The sequence below is a fragment of the Pogoniulus pusillus genome, chromosome Z (genome assembly GCF_015220805.1).
Source record: "Pogoniulus pusillus isolate bPogPus1 chromosome Z, bPogPus1.pri, whole genome shotgun sequence".
NCBI lineage: Eukaryota > Metazoa > Chordata > Aves > Piciformes > Lybiidae > Pogoniulus > Pogoniulus pusillus.
Window position 1 is genome coordinate 40,259,882 of NC_087309.1, and position 16,735 is coordinate 40,276,616.

Consider the following 16,735-nt stretch of genomic DNA (forward strand, 5'->3'; position numbering starts at 1 on the left):
CTGTGTAAGGCCCCACCGAACCTGGCCTTCAACACCCCAGGGTAGAGGCATCCATGAACTCCCTGGGCAGCCTATTACAGAGTCTCACCACTCTCACACTTCCTCCTCAGATCCAGTCTAACCCTGCTCTGCCTCCACTTCAAATAATTTCTTCCTTGGCCTGTCCCTAGACACTCTCAGGAAATGTCCCTCTGCAGCCTTCCTGCAGGATCCCTTCATATACTGGAACACATCTCTAAGGTCCTCTTCCAGCCTTCTCTTCTCCAGGCTTAATACCTCCAGCTCCCTCAGCTTGTCCTCACAGCAGAGCTACTCCAGTCCTTGCACCATCTATGTGGCCTACTTTGAACTCTCTCCAGCAGTTGTGTCCTTCTCATGCTGGGGACACCAGAACTGGAGACAGGTTTGGAGGTGAGGTCTCAGGAGAGCAGTCAAGAGGCAGGATCCTCTCTCTTGCCCCACTGCCCACACTCCTCTGGGTGCAGCCCAGCACAGAGCTGCCTGCTGGGCTGCATGAGAAAACTGCTGGCTCATGGGGCATTGGAAAGAATCTCTGGAGCTTATCCATTGTAACCTCCCCTTCAGAGCAGGTTCACATATAGCAGCTCACACAGGTGGGTTTCGAATGTCTGCAGAGATGGAGACCTCTCTGGGTAGCCGATTCCAGTTCTTCATCACTCAGTGGACAGGCTCTCTTCAATTCTGCCTGGCTTCTTCCTAACCACACATCTCCAAGAAATAATTGTTTTCATTCATATTTAAAACAAATATGCTCATAGAATGTAAGAGCTGCTGCTTGCATATTACTGGAGAGCACCTCTGGGGCAAAGGACCAGGGAGTGCTGGTGGACAACAGGATGGCAATGAGCCAGCAATCTGTCCTTGTGGCCAGTGGCACCCTGTGCATGCATTAAGAAGAGCATGGGCAGCAGGTTGAGGGAGGTTCTACTCACATCTTGAGTCTTGGGTGCAGTTCAGCACTCCCCAGTTCAAGGACAGTGAACAGCAAAAGACCACAAAGATGCTGAGGGGACTGAAGCATCTCTAATGAAGAAAGATTGAGAGAATTGGTGCAGTTTAGTCTGGAGAAGAGCAGTCTGAGTGGGGATCTCATCAATGCTGATGAGTACTTCAAGAGTGGGTATCAGGAAGATGGGACCGGGCTTTTTCTGTGGTGCCCAGTGACAAGGCAAAAGGAAATGGGCACAAACGTGAACAGGAGCAGAAACTACTTTAAAAGTGATGCGCCTCCGGAGCAGGTTGCCCAGCGAAGTGGTGGAGTCTTCATCTCTGGAGTCACCCATCCAAAACCCACCTGAATGTGTTCTGTGTGACTTACTGTAGGTGACCCTGCCTTGGCAGAGGAGTTGGACTCTTGGTTGGTCCCTTCCAACCCCTACCGTTCTGTGATTCTGTGATTATTCAAGACAGCAGGATGATCACAGTATGATGAAAAGGATTACTCTCCATCACTGAGTACTGCTAGGACACTACCAAGATGCCTTTTGTTTCCCTCCCACATCCCCATTTTCACTGTTTTTTTTTTTCCCTGAACCTGAATCAAAATATTCAACTCATTTTGCGTGCCTCGAGATCTGCAAAGCCTGTCACAGAGAACAACTCAGCTGTGCTTTAAAAAAAAGACACATTCAGTATAACACAAATGCACACAGAGCAAACATGCAGAGCCTGTACCCAAGCATTTCCAGCTTTTAGAGACAGCCTGGAAAGGAGAAATCCAGCAAGAGAAGTCAGCGTAAAGCGGAGCTGTCAGGTGTTGGTGATTTTTATCCACAGTGACTGGAAGAGGGTATCAGGGAAGGGGAATATTAAGACCTACTTTTGCATTCAGATTGAGCTTGACAAATGACAAAGTTTTTCACGGAAATCTTCACGGAGAGGAATTTGTTTGCAGGTTGCATTATGCAAAGATAAGGTACTGACAGAAGGTGAAACAGGAGACTGTCTGAAAGGACACACTGCAGAAGGATTATACAGGCACTGACAGCAGGGAGGGCACAAAAATCAAGCCAGGATGATTTCTTAGGGTGGGAGGAAATCAGGCCAAGCAGCATTTTTGCCAAAATCAGTGTTTTGTTAACATCAGTTACACACTGCACAGTAGCGTCTCTTTTTGGTACATGCAAGAATACAGCAATAATGGGTAACACATTTGCTACTCAGGAAAACGACAGAAAACAAAACGAATCAGGGCTCTCCCACTGAAAAATGCAAAGAAATAGATAGACATTTAAGGCACACAAATTTCAAGTGTCTGATAGGTGACCTAAACCAGCTTGTGTGTCTGAAGTTACAAGTTCTCCTTCTCCAAATTCTCTACCCTGTTTCAAGTGTCTTGGAGCACCAATGGCATCCTTTATTGTGTGCAAGGGCCTTTAAAAGGCTTTGTAACTTCTGGTAAGGGTAACATCGTGCTTTGATGGCAAGGCTCTGAAAAGTCACACAGGTGAAACTGCATCTCACCACCTTTTGGATAAGGAGATTAAAGTGATGCAGAAATTAGCAATGATTTCACAAGCTGTACCATGCATTGGCAGAGGACTAAAGGGTGGCTTTACCCACAGGCAGTCACGTTTGACCAACCTGATAGCCTTTGATGAGGACATAACCAGGTGGATAGATGATGGCAAAGAAATGGATGTGATCTCAGGATCTTTGACACTGAGGCAGTGGGGTCTGGATGATGGCGTGGTGAGGTGGATGTGAACTGGTTGAAGGGAAGATGTCAGAGAGTTGTGGTCAGTGGGACAGAGTCTAGATGGAGGCCTCTAGCTAGTCGTGTCCCACAGGGGTCAGTACTGGGGACCAGTACTATTCAACATCCTCATGAATAACCTTGGTGAGGGCACAGAGAGCACTGCCAGCCAGTTTGCTGATTACACCAAACAGGGCACAGAGGGCACTGCCAGAAGTTTCTGATGACACCCCTCAGGCTGTCTGCGACACAGCCAGACCTGAGCAGGCTGGAAAGCTGTGTGGGGAGAAATGGAATGAAACCCAACAAAGACAAAGGCAGAGTCTGGCACCTGGGAAAGAACCATGGACCAGGATAGGCTGGGAACTAATCTGTTGGAGAGCAGCACATAGAAGTGGGACCTGGGGATGCTGGTGGACAGGATGCCTATGGGCCAGCAACATGGCCTTGTGGTCATGAAAGCCAAGGGAATCCTGAGGTCTATTAGAAAGGCTGTGGTGAGTAGCTCACAGAGGTTCTTCTGCCCCTCTACCCTGCCCTGGTGAGGCCACATCTGCAGTATTGTGTCTGGTTCTGGGCCTCCCAGTTCAAGAAGGATCTCAAGGAACTACTTGAGAGAGTCCAGCCCAGAGCCCCCAAGCTGCAGCAGGCAGTGGAACATCTCCCTGTAAGGACAGGCTGAGGGAGCTTCAAGGAGAGAAGCCTGAGGGCTGCCCTCATTCCTGGTGATAAAGATCATAGAATCATAGAATCAACCAGGTTGGAAGAGACCTCCAAGATCATCCAGTCCAACCTAGCACCCAGCCCTAGCCAGTCAACTAGACAATGGCACTAAGTGCCTCATCCAGTCTTTTCTTGAACACCTCCAGGGACAGTGACTCCACCACCTCCCTGGGCAGCCCATTCCAATGCCAATCACTCTCTCTGGCAAGAATTTCCTCCTAACATCCAGCCTAGACCTCCCCCAGCACAACTTGAGACTGTGTCCTCTTGTTCTGTTGCTGATTGTCTGGCAGAAGAGACCAACCCCCACCTGGCTACAGCCTCCCTTCAGGTAGTTGTAGACAGCAAGGAGGTCTGCCCTGAGCCTCGTGATGAGATCACATGGTGAAGAAAGGTTAGAAACAGTTTCAGTTTGAAATCAGGAGTTTAGAGCAGCTGTGCCTGAGTGAAGGAAGAGTGTTTTAAGCTCATTTCAACCCAGTTCACCATAGCGATACAGTTAAGCTTGTGGCAGGAGCACAAATGGTGTTCCCATGCGTGCAGAGAACAGTCCTGACATAGAAACTGTTCTGCATTAAGTACATCTGCCATGTCCTCCATCTAAATCAAGTGCTTCAAGTTTGGTATGAACTCTTGTTGGTGCAGGAGTTGTGTTAATGGGTTGTCTTCTGTCTGGTGTTTTCTTTAAGACGGTCTGAGGGTACTACATACAAGGGATGTGCTCGCTCTTTGTGCCCTTGGACATACACTGCACCTGCTGATGCCTTAGCAGGGTCTGAAGTTTCAGAGGGAATTTTCTGGAGAGGGAGCAAGGTAACATGGCCTCAGATGTCTGTAGGGATAAAGGCAGGCTCTGCTCAGGGCTGACAAATCACAGGACAAAGGGCAGTGGGAGCCATCTGGAGCAGAAGAGGTTCCACAAGAACATGAGAGAAACCTTTTTCACTGTGAGAATGCTGGAGCCCTGAAACATGCTGCGCAGGGAGGTTGCGGAGTCTCCTTCTCTGTGGAGATTCAAAACCTGCCTGGAAGCGTTCCTGTGCAACCTGCCCTAGGTGACCCTGCTTGGGCAGGGGGTTGAACTGGACGACCTCCAGAGGTCCCTTCCAATGTCTAACATTCTGTGATTCTATGATCCTGTGATTCTGTTACGTCAGCAGAAGAGTTGTTGTTACCATATGCACCAACTGAAATCAAACAAGGGGCAAAAAACAGCTTCAAAAACATCAACTATAAACATCTCAGCCCACCCACAGGATTTTCATCACATGAAGTCCTACTGTGTGTACTTCTGAAAAGTGGTCATGTTGTTACTAAAGCTGTGTATTTGCCAGGGACTTGGGGTGTATTCTGAGCTCCTACAATTTATGGTAGGAAATAAACAGAGAATATGACCTGACTGATCTGCTTTGATTGAAAGCAAGCCATTAATCCTAAATGAAAGGGAGGAAAAGGTCACTAGAAACACAACCAAAGCACATGGATTGGGCTGTGGGATTTCCATTCTTGATTTCAGCTATCAAAAAGAGAATTCTGCTAGTCTGGAGTACCAATGTCTCAGTAAAAGCATCCACAAGCAATATTCTAATAAATCCACACAGCAGTGGGCAGCGGGCAGTGGCTCGATGTCCAGATGGAGACGGGTGACAAGGGCTGTCCCTCAGGGGTCTGCATGGGGATCTGTACTGTTCAATATCTTCATATTTCAGCAAGAATGAGGCACTCTTAGCAAGTCTGCAGATGACACCAAACTGAATGGTGTGGTTGATAAGACTGAAGGACAGCATGGTGCCATCAAGAGAGACATGGACAGGCTAGAGAGGTGGCTGAGGAGAACCTCATGAGGTTCAACAAGGCCAAGTGCAAGGTCCTGCACCTGGGTCAGGACAACTCTGGATATCAATACAGGCTGCTGAGACTGACAGCAGGCCTGCAGAGAAGGACTTAGGATTGCTGTTGGATGAGAAGCTAGAGAGGAGGCAGCAAGGGGCACTGACAGCCCAGAAGGCCAAGGGCAGCCTGGCTGCATCCAAAGCAGCCTGGCCACAGACGGAGAGAGGGGATCCTGCCCCTCTGCTCAGTTCTGGGGACACCTCACCTGCAGGGCTGTGTCCAGCTGTGGGGCCATCAACACAAAAGAGACCTGGAGCTGCTGGAGAGGGTGCAGAGGAGGCCACGAAGATGCTCAGAGGGCTGCAGAACCTCTGCTGTGGGGACAGGCTGGTAAGGCTGGTGCTGTTGAGCCTGAGAAGAAAAGCCTGCAGGGAGACCTTAGAGCTGCATTTCAAAATCTGCAAGAGACCTATAGGAAGACTGGGGAGGGACTGCTTAGAAGACGCTGTGGGGATAGCACAAGGAGCAATGAAACTGGAGCATGGGAGATGTAGTTTGGACATCAGGAGGAAATTCTGCACAATGAGGGTGGTTACTATAAGGATATTGATTAAAGTACAGTGCAAAAGAACACATGAGCTGTCCAAAAAGCACCTGCTTCATAGCACCTATAAGCACAAGACAGCTTTTTTCCCCACTATCAGCTAAATATTTCATGGCACTGTTAAGAAAAAAAAAAACAAACAGAAGAGCATCTTTCTTTCTCCTTCACAGTAAAATGGAGCATAGCCACACAAATTTATTCCTTGAACCTCCAAGGCAGATTCAAAAGATGAAACCCCGAAGATAAATTAGGTGAATGATCTTTCTTCTTTGCCCCAAAAGCTGTGTTAGTCCTTGAAGACTCTCACTTCATTCACCAAATAGATGAAAAAACAAGAGCATCATTTTTGGTCTCATGAGCCCACTGCAAGTCACAAGAGTTATTTCTCTTGCAAGCTGAACACTGCTGTACGGAACCTCCTGCATCTTGATTATTACTCTAAACCTGGGATTTTTAGGTTGGAAAACCTATCAATTGGTAAAAGCTGCCACCTACTGGACAACAACAACGACTTTACACCATCCAAGTAAAAGAATTGCAGCAAACCGTGGTGGTATTTGAAGGAAAAGTAAATTCTTCCTTACCTTAAAAACAAAGAAAAAAAAAAAGAGAAGAAAAGAAGCAAGAACAAATAGTCATAAAAACCAGTTTCAATGGCAAGGTTCATTTTAATCATCTGTTCTCATCCCTGAGGAACAAGGAAGTTGTAATTGCACAAACCTGCCAATAAAATCATCCTTTTTGCCAGCATCTTTGTCCCACACGGTAATATCAATAATTCCACCTCGTTCTTCATAGAGATGAAAGTCAAACTGCTCCCTCCACTGAGGATTCAAAGTTTTTGGCACAATCTGAAAGGAGAGCAAAGAGAAAGTCACATTGCATTGTGTGAGGGATACACTTTCCTGCACTGTAAATCTAGTCTCTGTTGTCTGTTCAGGAAGCATTTGCCATTTGCAGTGTGAGTATCTGATGCAGGGAGAGCTAAGAAGTAGGAATTAGCAAAGGACTATGTAGCCAGCTCTCTCACCCCTTTCTGACACAACAGCAACCTCCAACCCCCTGCAACCTGTCACCTTTAAAAGCCTCCTGCACAAAGGATTTACTCTGGGAATGGATCCATTTTATTTTTTTCCATAGAATAATTATTCCCTCTTGTAAGTGTCAGCTGCAAAGTTACGTATCTGAGCCTGAAGGAAAATAAAGCACCTGCAATGACAAGTGGGTGGTGACTCAGTATTTAAACAATTCTACCATGCTCTCTTCCCCCAGCTACAGCAATGCTGGCAGAAAGATGATTCTGCGGTTTACTTTTCATGGATTAATACTCTTTTTCTTTTCAAAACTGTATTTTACATCCTTTCCTTTGCAGCTCAGATGAAAGCAGTTTTCTCAATCATTTCCAGTCCAGTCACTTCTGACAAAAGAAGTAACTTCAATGGATTTCAGTCCATGTACTTCTGACCACTCTCTGCAGAACAGAAAGCTTGCAAGTTATTCTACCATAAGGCAAAAGCAGTAGTCACAGTAGTCACATCTGTCCTGAGCAAGAAAGGAAACTGTCTACTGCCTCCCCTACGAAGCAGCCACTGCTTTCTACATCCACCAGTTCCACTGGCTTGAAATAATGGCAAAAAAATCAGACAGGATGAAAAGACAGAAACCCTATAAAAAACGAGTAAGCCACAAATGCATGAAATTTGATTGCTTGTAATTTCAGACGAAGAGGTCCCAAGGTGGGCTCAGAGGTCTGCAAACATGGTGACTGCACATTTCTGGCTGAGGGAGAGGTTTAGACTTGATCTTAGGAAGAAGTTCTTCAGGAAGAAGTGAGGGTGGTGAGACTCTGGAATAGGCTGCCCAGGGAGGCTGTGGATGCCTCCTGCCTGAGTGTGTTCAAGGCCAGGTTGGATGAGGCCTTGAGCAGCTGAGTCTGGTTGAGAGGTGTCCCTGTCCATGGCAGGGAGGTTGGAGTAGTAGATGATCTCTGGGGTCCCTTCCAACCTGAGCCATCCTATGATTCTATGGTCCTTCCCTACTTTGCCTTTTGGCTGTGAAAACCACATGGGCTGCCACAGCCCTCGAGAGAAGAAGGTCATGTGCACCATCAGCCATCTCAGCATCTTCCATACACAGCAATTTTCAAACCACCAGGAACTGGGGAAAAAATAGCAAGAAAGCATGCCTGGAGGCATTTAAAAACCATGCAGGAAACATGATTTAGCAATGGACTCAACAGTGCTGGGACCCAATGATGCTAACAGTCTGTTTGAGCCTCAACAGTTCTCTGGTTCTGTAATTCATTATCAATTTCAACCTGATCCATCCCTTCTGCAAAAATTTAATTACATTTTCTGCTAGGACACATTGAGGAAAGTGAGAACATGACATGGTTTGTGGATATGACCATGGAGAAGATCCAAGACACAACTGGCATCAAGACAAAGACATAGAAGTGATATCAACGTGTCAGAGTCATAGAATGCACTGGGTTGGAAGGGATCTATCTCTAGAGGTCATCCAGTTGAATCCCCCCACAGTTAGCAGGAGCATCCCAAACTAGATCAGGCTGCTCAGAGCCCCATCAAGCCTGAACTTCAGTGTCTCCAGGGAGGGAGTCTCCATCAGCTCTCTGGGAAACCTGTTTCAGAGTTCTAACACCCTCATAGTAAAGAACTTCTTCCTAATGTCTAATCTAAATCTATCCTGCTCTATTTTCAAAGCATTGTCCCTTGTCCTAGTGCTACAAGGCCTTTTCAGAAGTCCCTCTCCAGCTCTTCTAGAGCCCTTTCAGATACTGGAAGGCTCCTCTAAGTCTCCCTGGAGCCTTCTCCAGGCTGAACAGCCCCAACTCTCTCAGCCTCCTTCTGTTCCTTGCATGAATAACTCCTAATAGGAAACAGAAGCTAAACAAGGCTTTTTAGTCTGGAGAAGAGAAGACTGAGAGGGGATTTAATAAATGTTTATAAACATCTGAGGGCTCTGCTCACTTGCTCCCTGTGATAGGACAAGGAGCAATAGATGTAAGCTGCAGCACAGGAGGTTCCACCTCAACACAGGGGGGAACTTCTTTGCTGTAAGGGTCACAGAGCACTGGAACAGGCTCCCCAGAGAGGCTGTGGGGTCTCCTTCTCTGGAGACCTTCGAGGCCTGTCTGGATGTGCTCCTCTGTGACCTGAGCTAGATTGTATGGTCCTGCTCTGGCGGGGGTGTTGGACTCAGTGACGTCTTTGGGTCACTTCCAAGGCCTAACATCCTGTGATCCTGTGTATATGTGTATAGACTATCAGGTGTGCCTCCCTCTCACCCTGCATTTTCAAGGCCATCTAACCAGAACGCCAGGTGCTCTGAGAAGTAATTCATCATCATTCATAATCCCTGGAGTTGTTCAAGAACTGTTTTGATGTGGCAATTTAGAATGCAGAATCACAGAATGGCTCAGGCTGGAAGGAATCTGAGAGATCATCCACTTCAAGCTCCTCACCATGGGCAGGGACACCTCAAATAGAATTTGCTGCTCAAGGGCTCATCTGACCTGGCCCAGCACATTTTCAGGGGGAAAGCATTCACAGCCTCCCTGGGCAGCCTGTTTCGGAGTCTCACCACCCTCACTCTGAAGAACTTCCTCCTCAGATGCAGTCTAACCCTGCTCTCCTTCAGTCTGAAACAATTCCCTCTTACCCTGTCTCTAGACATCCTCAGGAAAAGTCCCTCTGCAGCCTTCCCGCAGAATCCCTTCAGCTATTGGGAGGCTGCTCTAAGGTCCCCCTGGAGTCTTCTTTTCTCCAGGCTGAACACTCTCAGCTCCCTCAGCCTGTCCTAATAGCAGAGATGTTCCAGTCCTTGCATCATCTTTGTGGCCTACTCTGGATGCTCTCCAGCAACTCTGCGTCCTTCTTATGCTGGGGACACCAGAATTGGAGGCAGGATTTGAGCTGGGGTCTTAGCAGAGCAGAGTCAAGGGGCAGAATCCCCTCTCTTGCCCTGCTGCCCACACTCCTCTAGTTGCAGTCCAGGATACGATTTGCTGTGGTGATCTTAGGTTGATGGTTGGACTCGGTGATCTTAGAGGTATTCTCCAGCCCAAACAATTTAATGATTCTTTATTGAAGAGGTCATGCAATCCACAAAACCCCCACAAACGAGGAGAAATCATCTCAAACACAGGCAGTTTTGGGCCAGAGATGTAATTACCTTGCTTTTGTATTTCTGATGTCCCAAACGAAACTTTACGTAAGGGTCACTTAGTCCATTTGCATCCATGGCTTTAAGCTCACGTCCTTCTATTAAGGTGACACTAACTATGCCTCTCCACAGCTGAGATTTTCTGTGCAGCTCTGACAGTCGTAAGCTCTGAGTCTGAAACTTGAAGGGAAACAAAAAACAAACAAACAAAACCACACAGGTGTAGTTAAAACAGTCAGAGAGATCCCTCCCCCCCTGCATTTTGCTGCTGAATTTCACATAATCCACGAAGGTGAAACGACCACTTCAAACCACTATGAAGATATTCAGCAGGTCATGTGTGAAATAAATTACAAATAATTGCTTGAGGAGGCATGAAGCAATGAGAAACACACAAGTGTGCTAGTTTGAAGCAGGCTAGAATGTTTTGGTGAGAGGAACTAGATTACAGGCTGTGAAAGGAAAACAGTGGTGATGTCTACTTCGCTCACAGGCTTGCTGAAGGAGAAATGAAAACATCAGATAACACTCTCACCATTTTCTCTCATTCTGTCTTGGGCTGCTGGCTGAGCAACATCTTACTCTCTAACCTCACTCTTCATTTGGTCTAACCCACCTTCACTTCTTAACCTCTTGGATGAACCTCCATTCTTCCTTAGGACTGGGGTAAGGTTGAGAGGGGCAGGGGGAAGGTGCAGGGGTGGTTGAGAGCCCCTCCTGGGGACTCAGGTTTCTGGGAGGGGAGCTGTGTTTCTGTATTACCTTTTACCTTGTATATTTTTTTATATTTCTGTATATATACTGTAAATATCTGCTTGTACATTGTGCTAGCTGTAAATATAAGCTTCATTCAATTTCCAGAGCCGGCTGATTCTAGTCTGGGTGATTTCTAAAGTGTGTGGGGGAGGCGGGTGTCCTGGAGTCCTGTATACCCCTAAATTCCTTTCCCTCTGTTGCTTGGAGAGGAAAAGGAGCCTGTTTCCCCCCTGCCTTGCCCTGCAGGTGTGAAGGGGGTGAGCAAGGGGCCCTGCTGGCAGGAGGGGTGCCTGTGCAGTGCCCGCGCTGGAATCGGGCTGGGATTGGCTGTGGTCTTCGTGCCTAGGAAGTGGCAACTCTGCTCTTTATTAAGGGAGGGTATAAATATTGGGGGACTTCCCACTCCTTGGGGTTCCCACCTTAGAGATTGTGCCTGCCTGAGCGTTTGTGCCTGGCTGAGACTTCCCCCCCCCTTCGCCTGGCCTGGATAGATTCCGCAGAAAGAGCCCAGTGCTCCAGAGGACAACTTCCACCCATTAACGTCCTTTGTGTGCCTGAATACCTCTTAAGACTCTTCTATGGCATCAGAAGAGAGAGCAGAGCACAGGCCGCGGGACCAAGTCAGCCTGACCATGAGTTACTCTGGCTCAGCTTTATTATTAAGTGGGAAACTCTGCTCCTTTAATAGCTAAAGCCCTTTCCAGCTTCTGACTTCCAAAACAGTCAGATTATCGATGGCATCCTGTAGACCTTCTCAAAGGAACTGAATCTGGTAATTAAAGCTAAATTAATTTCTGTATCTAGTTTTGGGGGCGGGCTTTCGGGAATATAAAATAATTCTGTTTTTGTATAAAATTCCTGGCTCAGCCACATTAATTCCCTGCCTCCACAACAGCAGGGAACGCCCAAACTGTCACAACAAGTAATGCCACACACTGCTTCTGCAGAAGGAAGCAAAACTGTTTAACAAAATATTCTGGGGAAAAGTGTTTGGTTGTTTTTTTTTTTCACCTCCACTTCTCCCTCTGCTGACAGAACTCACAATACCACAAGTAAATGTTATGATGTCTTCCACCAGCAGCACATGATTGAATGAACTTGAACACACAGTAAAATGAACACCCAAAGACGGTGAGGAAGTGGAACCTCTGTCAAATACAAACCCACCATGAGGAGCATGGACTAAGAGAAAACGAGGCAATAAAATCCTGTTCACAGGTCAATGATCTTAGCAATGTAAATTCAACACCCACACCATTAGCTCTGCAGGTTCAAAATGAGGTGTTGCAGGGCCTCAGATGAGAAAGGCGCAGAAACCATGGACTGTGAGCACTCAACCACTGCCTTTGGAGGATAATGCAAAATTCCCACAGCCCCACACAAACCAGATGGTCACAGCATCTACCAGTGAACTCCACTGGGCACAAGAGATCAGCTCCAACTTGCTGTGAGCTATAGGGGTACATGGAACCAAATGTCTCCATTTCTTGAGACATTCAAAAATCTTCCTGGATGTGCTCCTGTGGGACCTTCTCCAGGTGATGCTGCCTTGGCAAGGGGCTTTGGATAATCTCCAGAAGTTCCTTCTACCATTCTGTGATTCTATGATCTAGGAAATGCACTCATGAAGCCAGCAAAGCATCTCAGATGCATCAGAGGAGCAGGATGACCAACGGCTCTCCCTTTCACTCTGAGTTTCATTTGCTCAAGGTTATCTTTTCCTGAAATCAGACCACAAGACAGCTGCACAATACTTAAGGTCACCAATTATTCTTTGTAGGATGTGAAATGCCAGACTGTAGGCATTCTCAGCTGTAAATATCCCATATATATGAATATGCAATGGCTCAGTGTCCAGAGGAAAATGGGTAACCAGAGGTGTCCCTCAGTGGGGACCAGTGCTGTTCAGTAACTTCATCGATGATGCAGAGAGATTGAGGTCACCTCCACCAAGTTTATAGATGATACCAAGTTGAGTGCTGAGGCTGACAAGACTGAGGGACAGGATCCATCCAGAAGCACTCAGACACGCTGGAGAAGTAGGCTCAGAAGAACCTCATGAGGTTTGAAAGACAAAGTGCTAAGTCCTGCACCTGGGTCATTATGAATCCAGGCTGGGGAACAATGAGATTGAGAGCAGGCCTGCAGAGAAGGACTTGGGATGCAGAGGGGTGAAAAGCTGGAGAGGAGCCAGCAATAGCTCTCTAGAAGGCCAAGGGCAGCCTGGGCTGCATCCAAAGCAGCATGGCCAGAGATGGAAAGAGAGAATCCTGCCTCTCTGCTCTGTTCTGGGGAGACCTCACCTGCAGGGCTGTGACAAGTAGTAGGTCACCCAACATAAAAGAGACTTGGAGCTGCTGCAGAGGGTCCAGAGGAGGTCACCAAGACACCAGAGGACTGCAGGACCTCTGCTGCTGGGACAGCCTGTGAGAGTTGGGGCTGTTCAGTCTGGAGAAAAGAAGGCTCCAGAGAGACCTTAGAGCAGCTTTGCAGTACCTGAAGGGGCTCCAGAGGAGCTGGGGAGGGACTTTCAACAGGATGAGAGACTATGGCTTTGAGCTGGGAGAGGGGAGATTGAGTCTGGAGATGAGGAAGAAATTGTTGAGAGTGAGGGTGGGGAGACACTGGCACAGGTTTCCCAGAGAGGTTGTGGGTGTCCCCTCCCTGGAGGTCTTCAAACACCAGGACAGCTTAGATGAGGCCTTGAGCAACCTGGGCTGGTCGGAGGTGTCCCTCCCCATGGCAGGGGGTTGGAACTGGATGACCTTGAAGGTCCCTTCCCACCCAAGCCCTGTTGTGATCCTGTGATTCCATGATTTCATTCACTACCTGGGAACATGATTAAAGATTATGCATTTTCTCTTGGCACAAACACTCCCTTGCTGGGGAGGTCCAGCCAGTGATCCAAAGATTTGTCTGCTAAAGAAGGGGGTGATTTTTTTTTCTCATTATGGTCTCTTAGACTGAACAGTAAATAACCAAAACTGACTCTGCCTTGAACATAAGAGATACAGAAAGAACACAAAAAAATCACATTTAAAAAGATATTTCATAGTGGGACAGAAGCAGTGGCTAGCTGAGATTGACTTTTTTGCCAAAGGGCACAGAGTCACTGAGGGTTTTTTTAAGAGCTAAGTGGGAATCCAAATGATTCCTAAAATTTCATGGAAAGTAAGTATGGATTTGCATTTACAAGTCCTTTAAAAACAAGCTTAAGCACAACTGCATAGCTCTCCACTTGACTAGTCACAAATGAGACAGTGAATCATTTAGAGAGGATACTTGATCTAAATTCCAGATTTTCAACAGCTCTTAAAATAATTTGCTGCATTAGAGCAGCTGCCACCATATAAAACACACTGATTTTATGGCCAGCAGGGAGTTCCATCATTGGGGGTGATTTACATACAAGGGTATTTTAAGGGAGATGGTGAGAAAAAAACAAGTCCCCTGAGAAGTCAAATCTCTTGTGCTTTTAGAGTGGAATAGTTGAGCTGCAAGCAGTGAAAAGGAGCACAGGTTAGTGTAAGTTGCGGTACTCTGCGTGGATTTAGTCTTGGAATACCTTTCTTGGCACAGTCAAACTACTCCAGGATAACCTCAGCTAACTGGAATGTGGTTAAGTGATGTCAGATTGGATATGGACGGTCCAGCAGAGGTCTGGTTTTGTCAGCACTAAACAAAGCTTCTGTCAAAGGGAGCAGGGTTAAGGACTTGGTTGGACCAAAGGGTAGAGCCAAGCAAATAACAACCATTACATTGGGGCACTGAACATGGTCTGGTTCTCCCCTGAAATCTGAATTCTTCTCAAAGCTGTCCCTGAGCAGCTTTTGGGAGAGGAAGGCTTTATAACTACTGTACTTGTTGGCAGGAACCTGTATTCCTCTTCAAGGGTAGCCAAAGGAATAAACATCTGTGGAATTAAACTTCTTTCTTCCTCTGAGGAGTGGCTGAAGGAGCTGGGAGTGTTCTGCTTGGAGAAGAGAGGAGACCTCATTGCTCTCTACACCTGCCTGAAAGGAGGTTGGAGCCAGGTGGGTTTGGTCTCTTCTCTCTAGTATCAAGTGACAGAAGGAGAAGAAATGATCAGAAATTGTGCCAAGGAAGGATTAGGTTGGAGATTAGGAACAATTCCTTTGCTGCAGGAGTGGTCAGGGATTGGAACAGGTTGCTGAGTTTGATGGTGGAGTCACTGTCCATGGAGGTATTCAAGAAACATGTAGGCATAGCACTTGTGGCCATGGTTTAGTGGCCACGGTGGTGTTGGGTCAGTGGTCACTCAGTGGGTTGGGTCATTCAGTGATCTTGGAGGGCCTTTCCAATAAAAGCAACTCCATGACTCTGTGGTGAAGGCTGTGACTCTGTGGTGTATTCACTAAGACCTGGGTGTTTTGGTAAGGGGTAGACATATTTGCATAAGACAATGTAGTACCAGCAGGAGCTGTCAGGGAGGCTGTGCCCACCTTTACTCTCATTTTCCTTTCAGCAACTCTTCCTGGAAACTGCCTGTAATATGTAAAAGCCAGTGGGTGTCTCCTGACAATCCTGTTGCTTTGGAGGGATGACTCCAGAGTCCACCTACCATGGACAAGAATGTGATACAGAGAGGTACAGTGGCCACCCAGATTTTGTTTGCCAACACCACCAAGCTGTGGTACACTGCCCTCACTTGAGAGCAGGGATGGCATCCAGAAGGATCCTAACAGGCTTAAGAAAGGGAACAGTGACTACTGCATGAGGTTCAACACGTCAAAGACAGGTGAGAAGACTCCAGGAGGACCTTAGAGCTGACCTCCAACAGCTGAAGGGATCCTGCAGGAAGGCTGCAGAGGGACTTTTCCTGAGGGTGTCTGGAGACAGGACAAGGTGGAATGGTTTGAAGCTGAGGTAGAGCATGGTCAGAGTGGATCCGAGGAAGATGTTCTTCAGTGTGAGGGTGGTGAGACTCTGTAACAGGCTGCCCAGGGAGACTGTGGATGCCTCCTGTCTGGGAGTGTTCAGGATCAGGTTGGATGCAGCCTTGAGCAGCTGAATCTAACTGAGATGTGTCCCTGGGCATGGCAGAGAGGTTGGAGGGGATGAGCTCTGAGGTCCTTTCTACCTAAGGCTTTCTGTGATTCCACAATTTGATGGTAACTCCCACTGAAACACTGCTCTGCAGTTGTGATTGTTAACTGTTCTCTCACACACAAGCAATGCAAATGGAAGCCTCACCAAATATTTGCATAATTTCTGTGAGCAGATGTCTAACAGGCAGCTGTATCTATTTTGACATGTTTTACTTTCATGCTGTTATTTAGCAGCTTTCCATCAAGCACTATTTACAGCTGCTGAACTGACATCTAGAACCTTATGGCTTACAAATGCAAGTACTTTCTCAATCATAAACACTCTTCTTCAAATCCCAGGACTAACAGTCATAGAAGTCACAGAACAGCTTAGGTTGGAAGAGACCTCAGAGATCATCTGCTCCAACCTCACACCATGTTAGGGGTTGAAAGAGACCTCCAGAGATCACTGAGTCCAGCCCCTCAGAGCCACAGTCATGAACTAAATGAACTTTTCTGCAGAAATAAATGATAAATTGGTGATGGTTGTGAGGTAAACAGTATGGAACAAGGGGTAGAAGGTCAGTACTGGCTTTGGTCAGTGCTGCGAGTTCCTAGCTCAGGCTCTGCTCACTGATGCACTTTCTGCAGTTCAAGGCAGCTTTGCATAGCTAGGGTCTGTTTCTAGCTGATGGGCAGAGTTCTTGCCAAGGCCTGGGTGCAGAAAGGCACTGGCTTGGACTTGTTCCTAGGCATACCAAAGGCACTGCCACATTGCAGGGCAGGAAAGCAGAGGTGGCACCTGTGGAGAGGAGGAGTCAGCAAAGGTGACCCTCAACTGCTTCACAAGGGATTGCAGCCCGTGGATAG

The 16,735-nt window shown here is 47.2% G+C and overlaps 1 protein-coding gene across 6 annotated transcripts in view; it reads right to left on the reverse strand.

Annotated features, from left to right (window-relative positions):
• Window positions 1-16,735, reverse strand: part of MCTP1 (multiple C2 and transmembrane domain containing 1) — a 411,441-nt gene that overhangs the window by 192,276 nt on the left and 202,430 nt on the right. For all 6 annotated transcript variants that reach the window (XM_064140769.1, XM_064140771.1, XM_064140772.1 and 3 more), the window contains exons 7-8: window positions 10,071-10,241; window positions 6,597-6,727 (exon numbers count right to left, since the gene is read on the reverse strand). In XM_064140769.1, coding sequence (XP_063996839.1) covers window positions 6,597-6,727; window positions 10,071-10,241 — 302 coding nt within the window. The remainder of the gene's footprint in view (window positions 1-6,596; window positions 6,728-10,070; window positions 10,242-16,735) is intronic.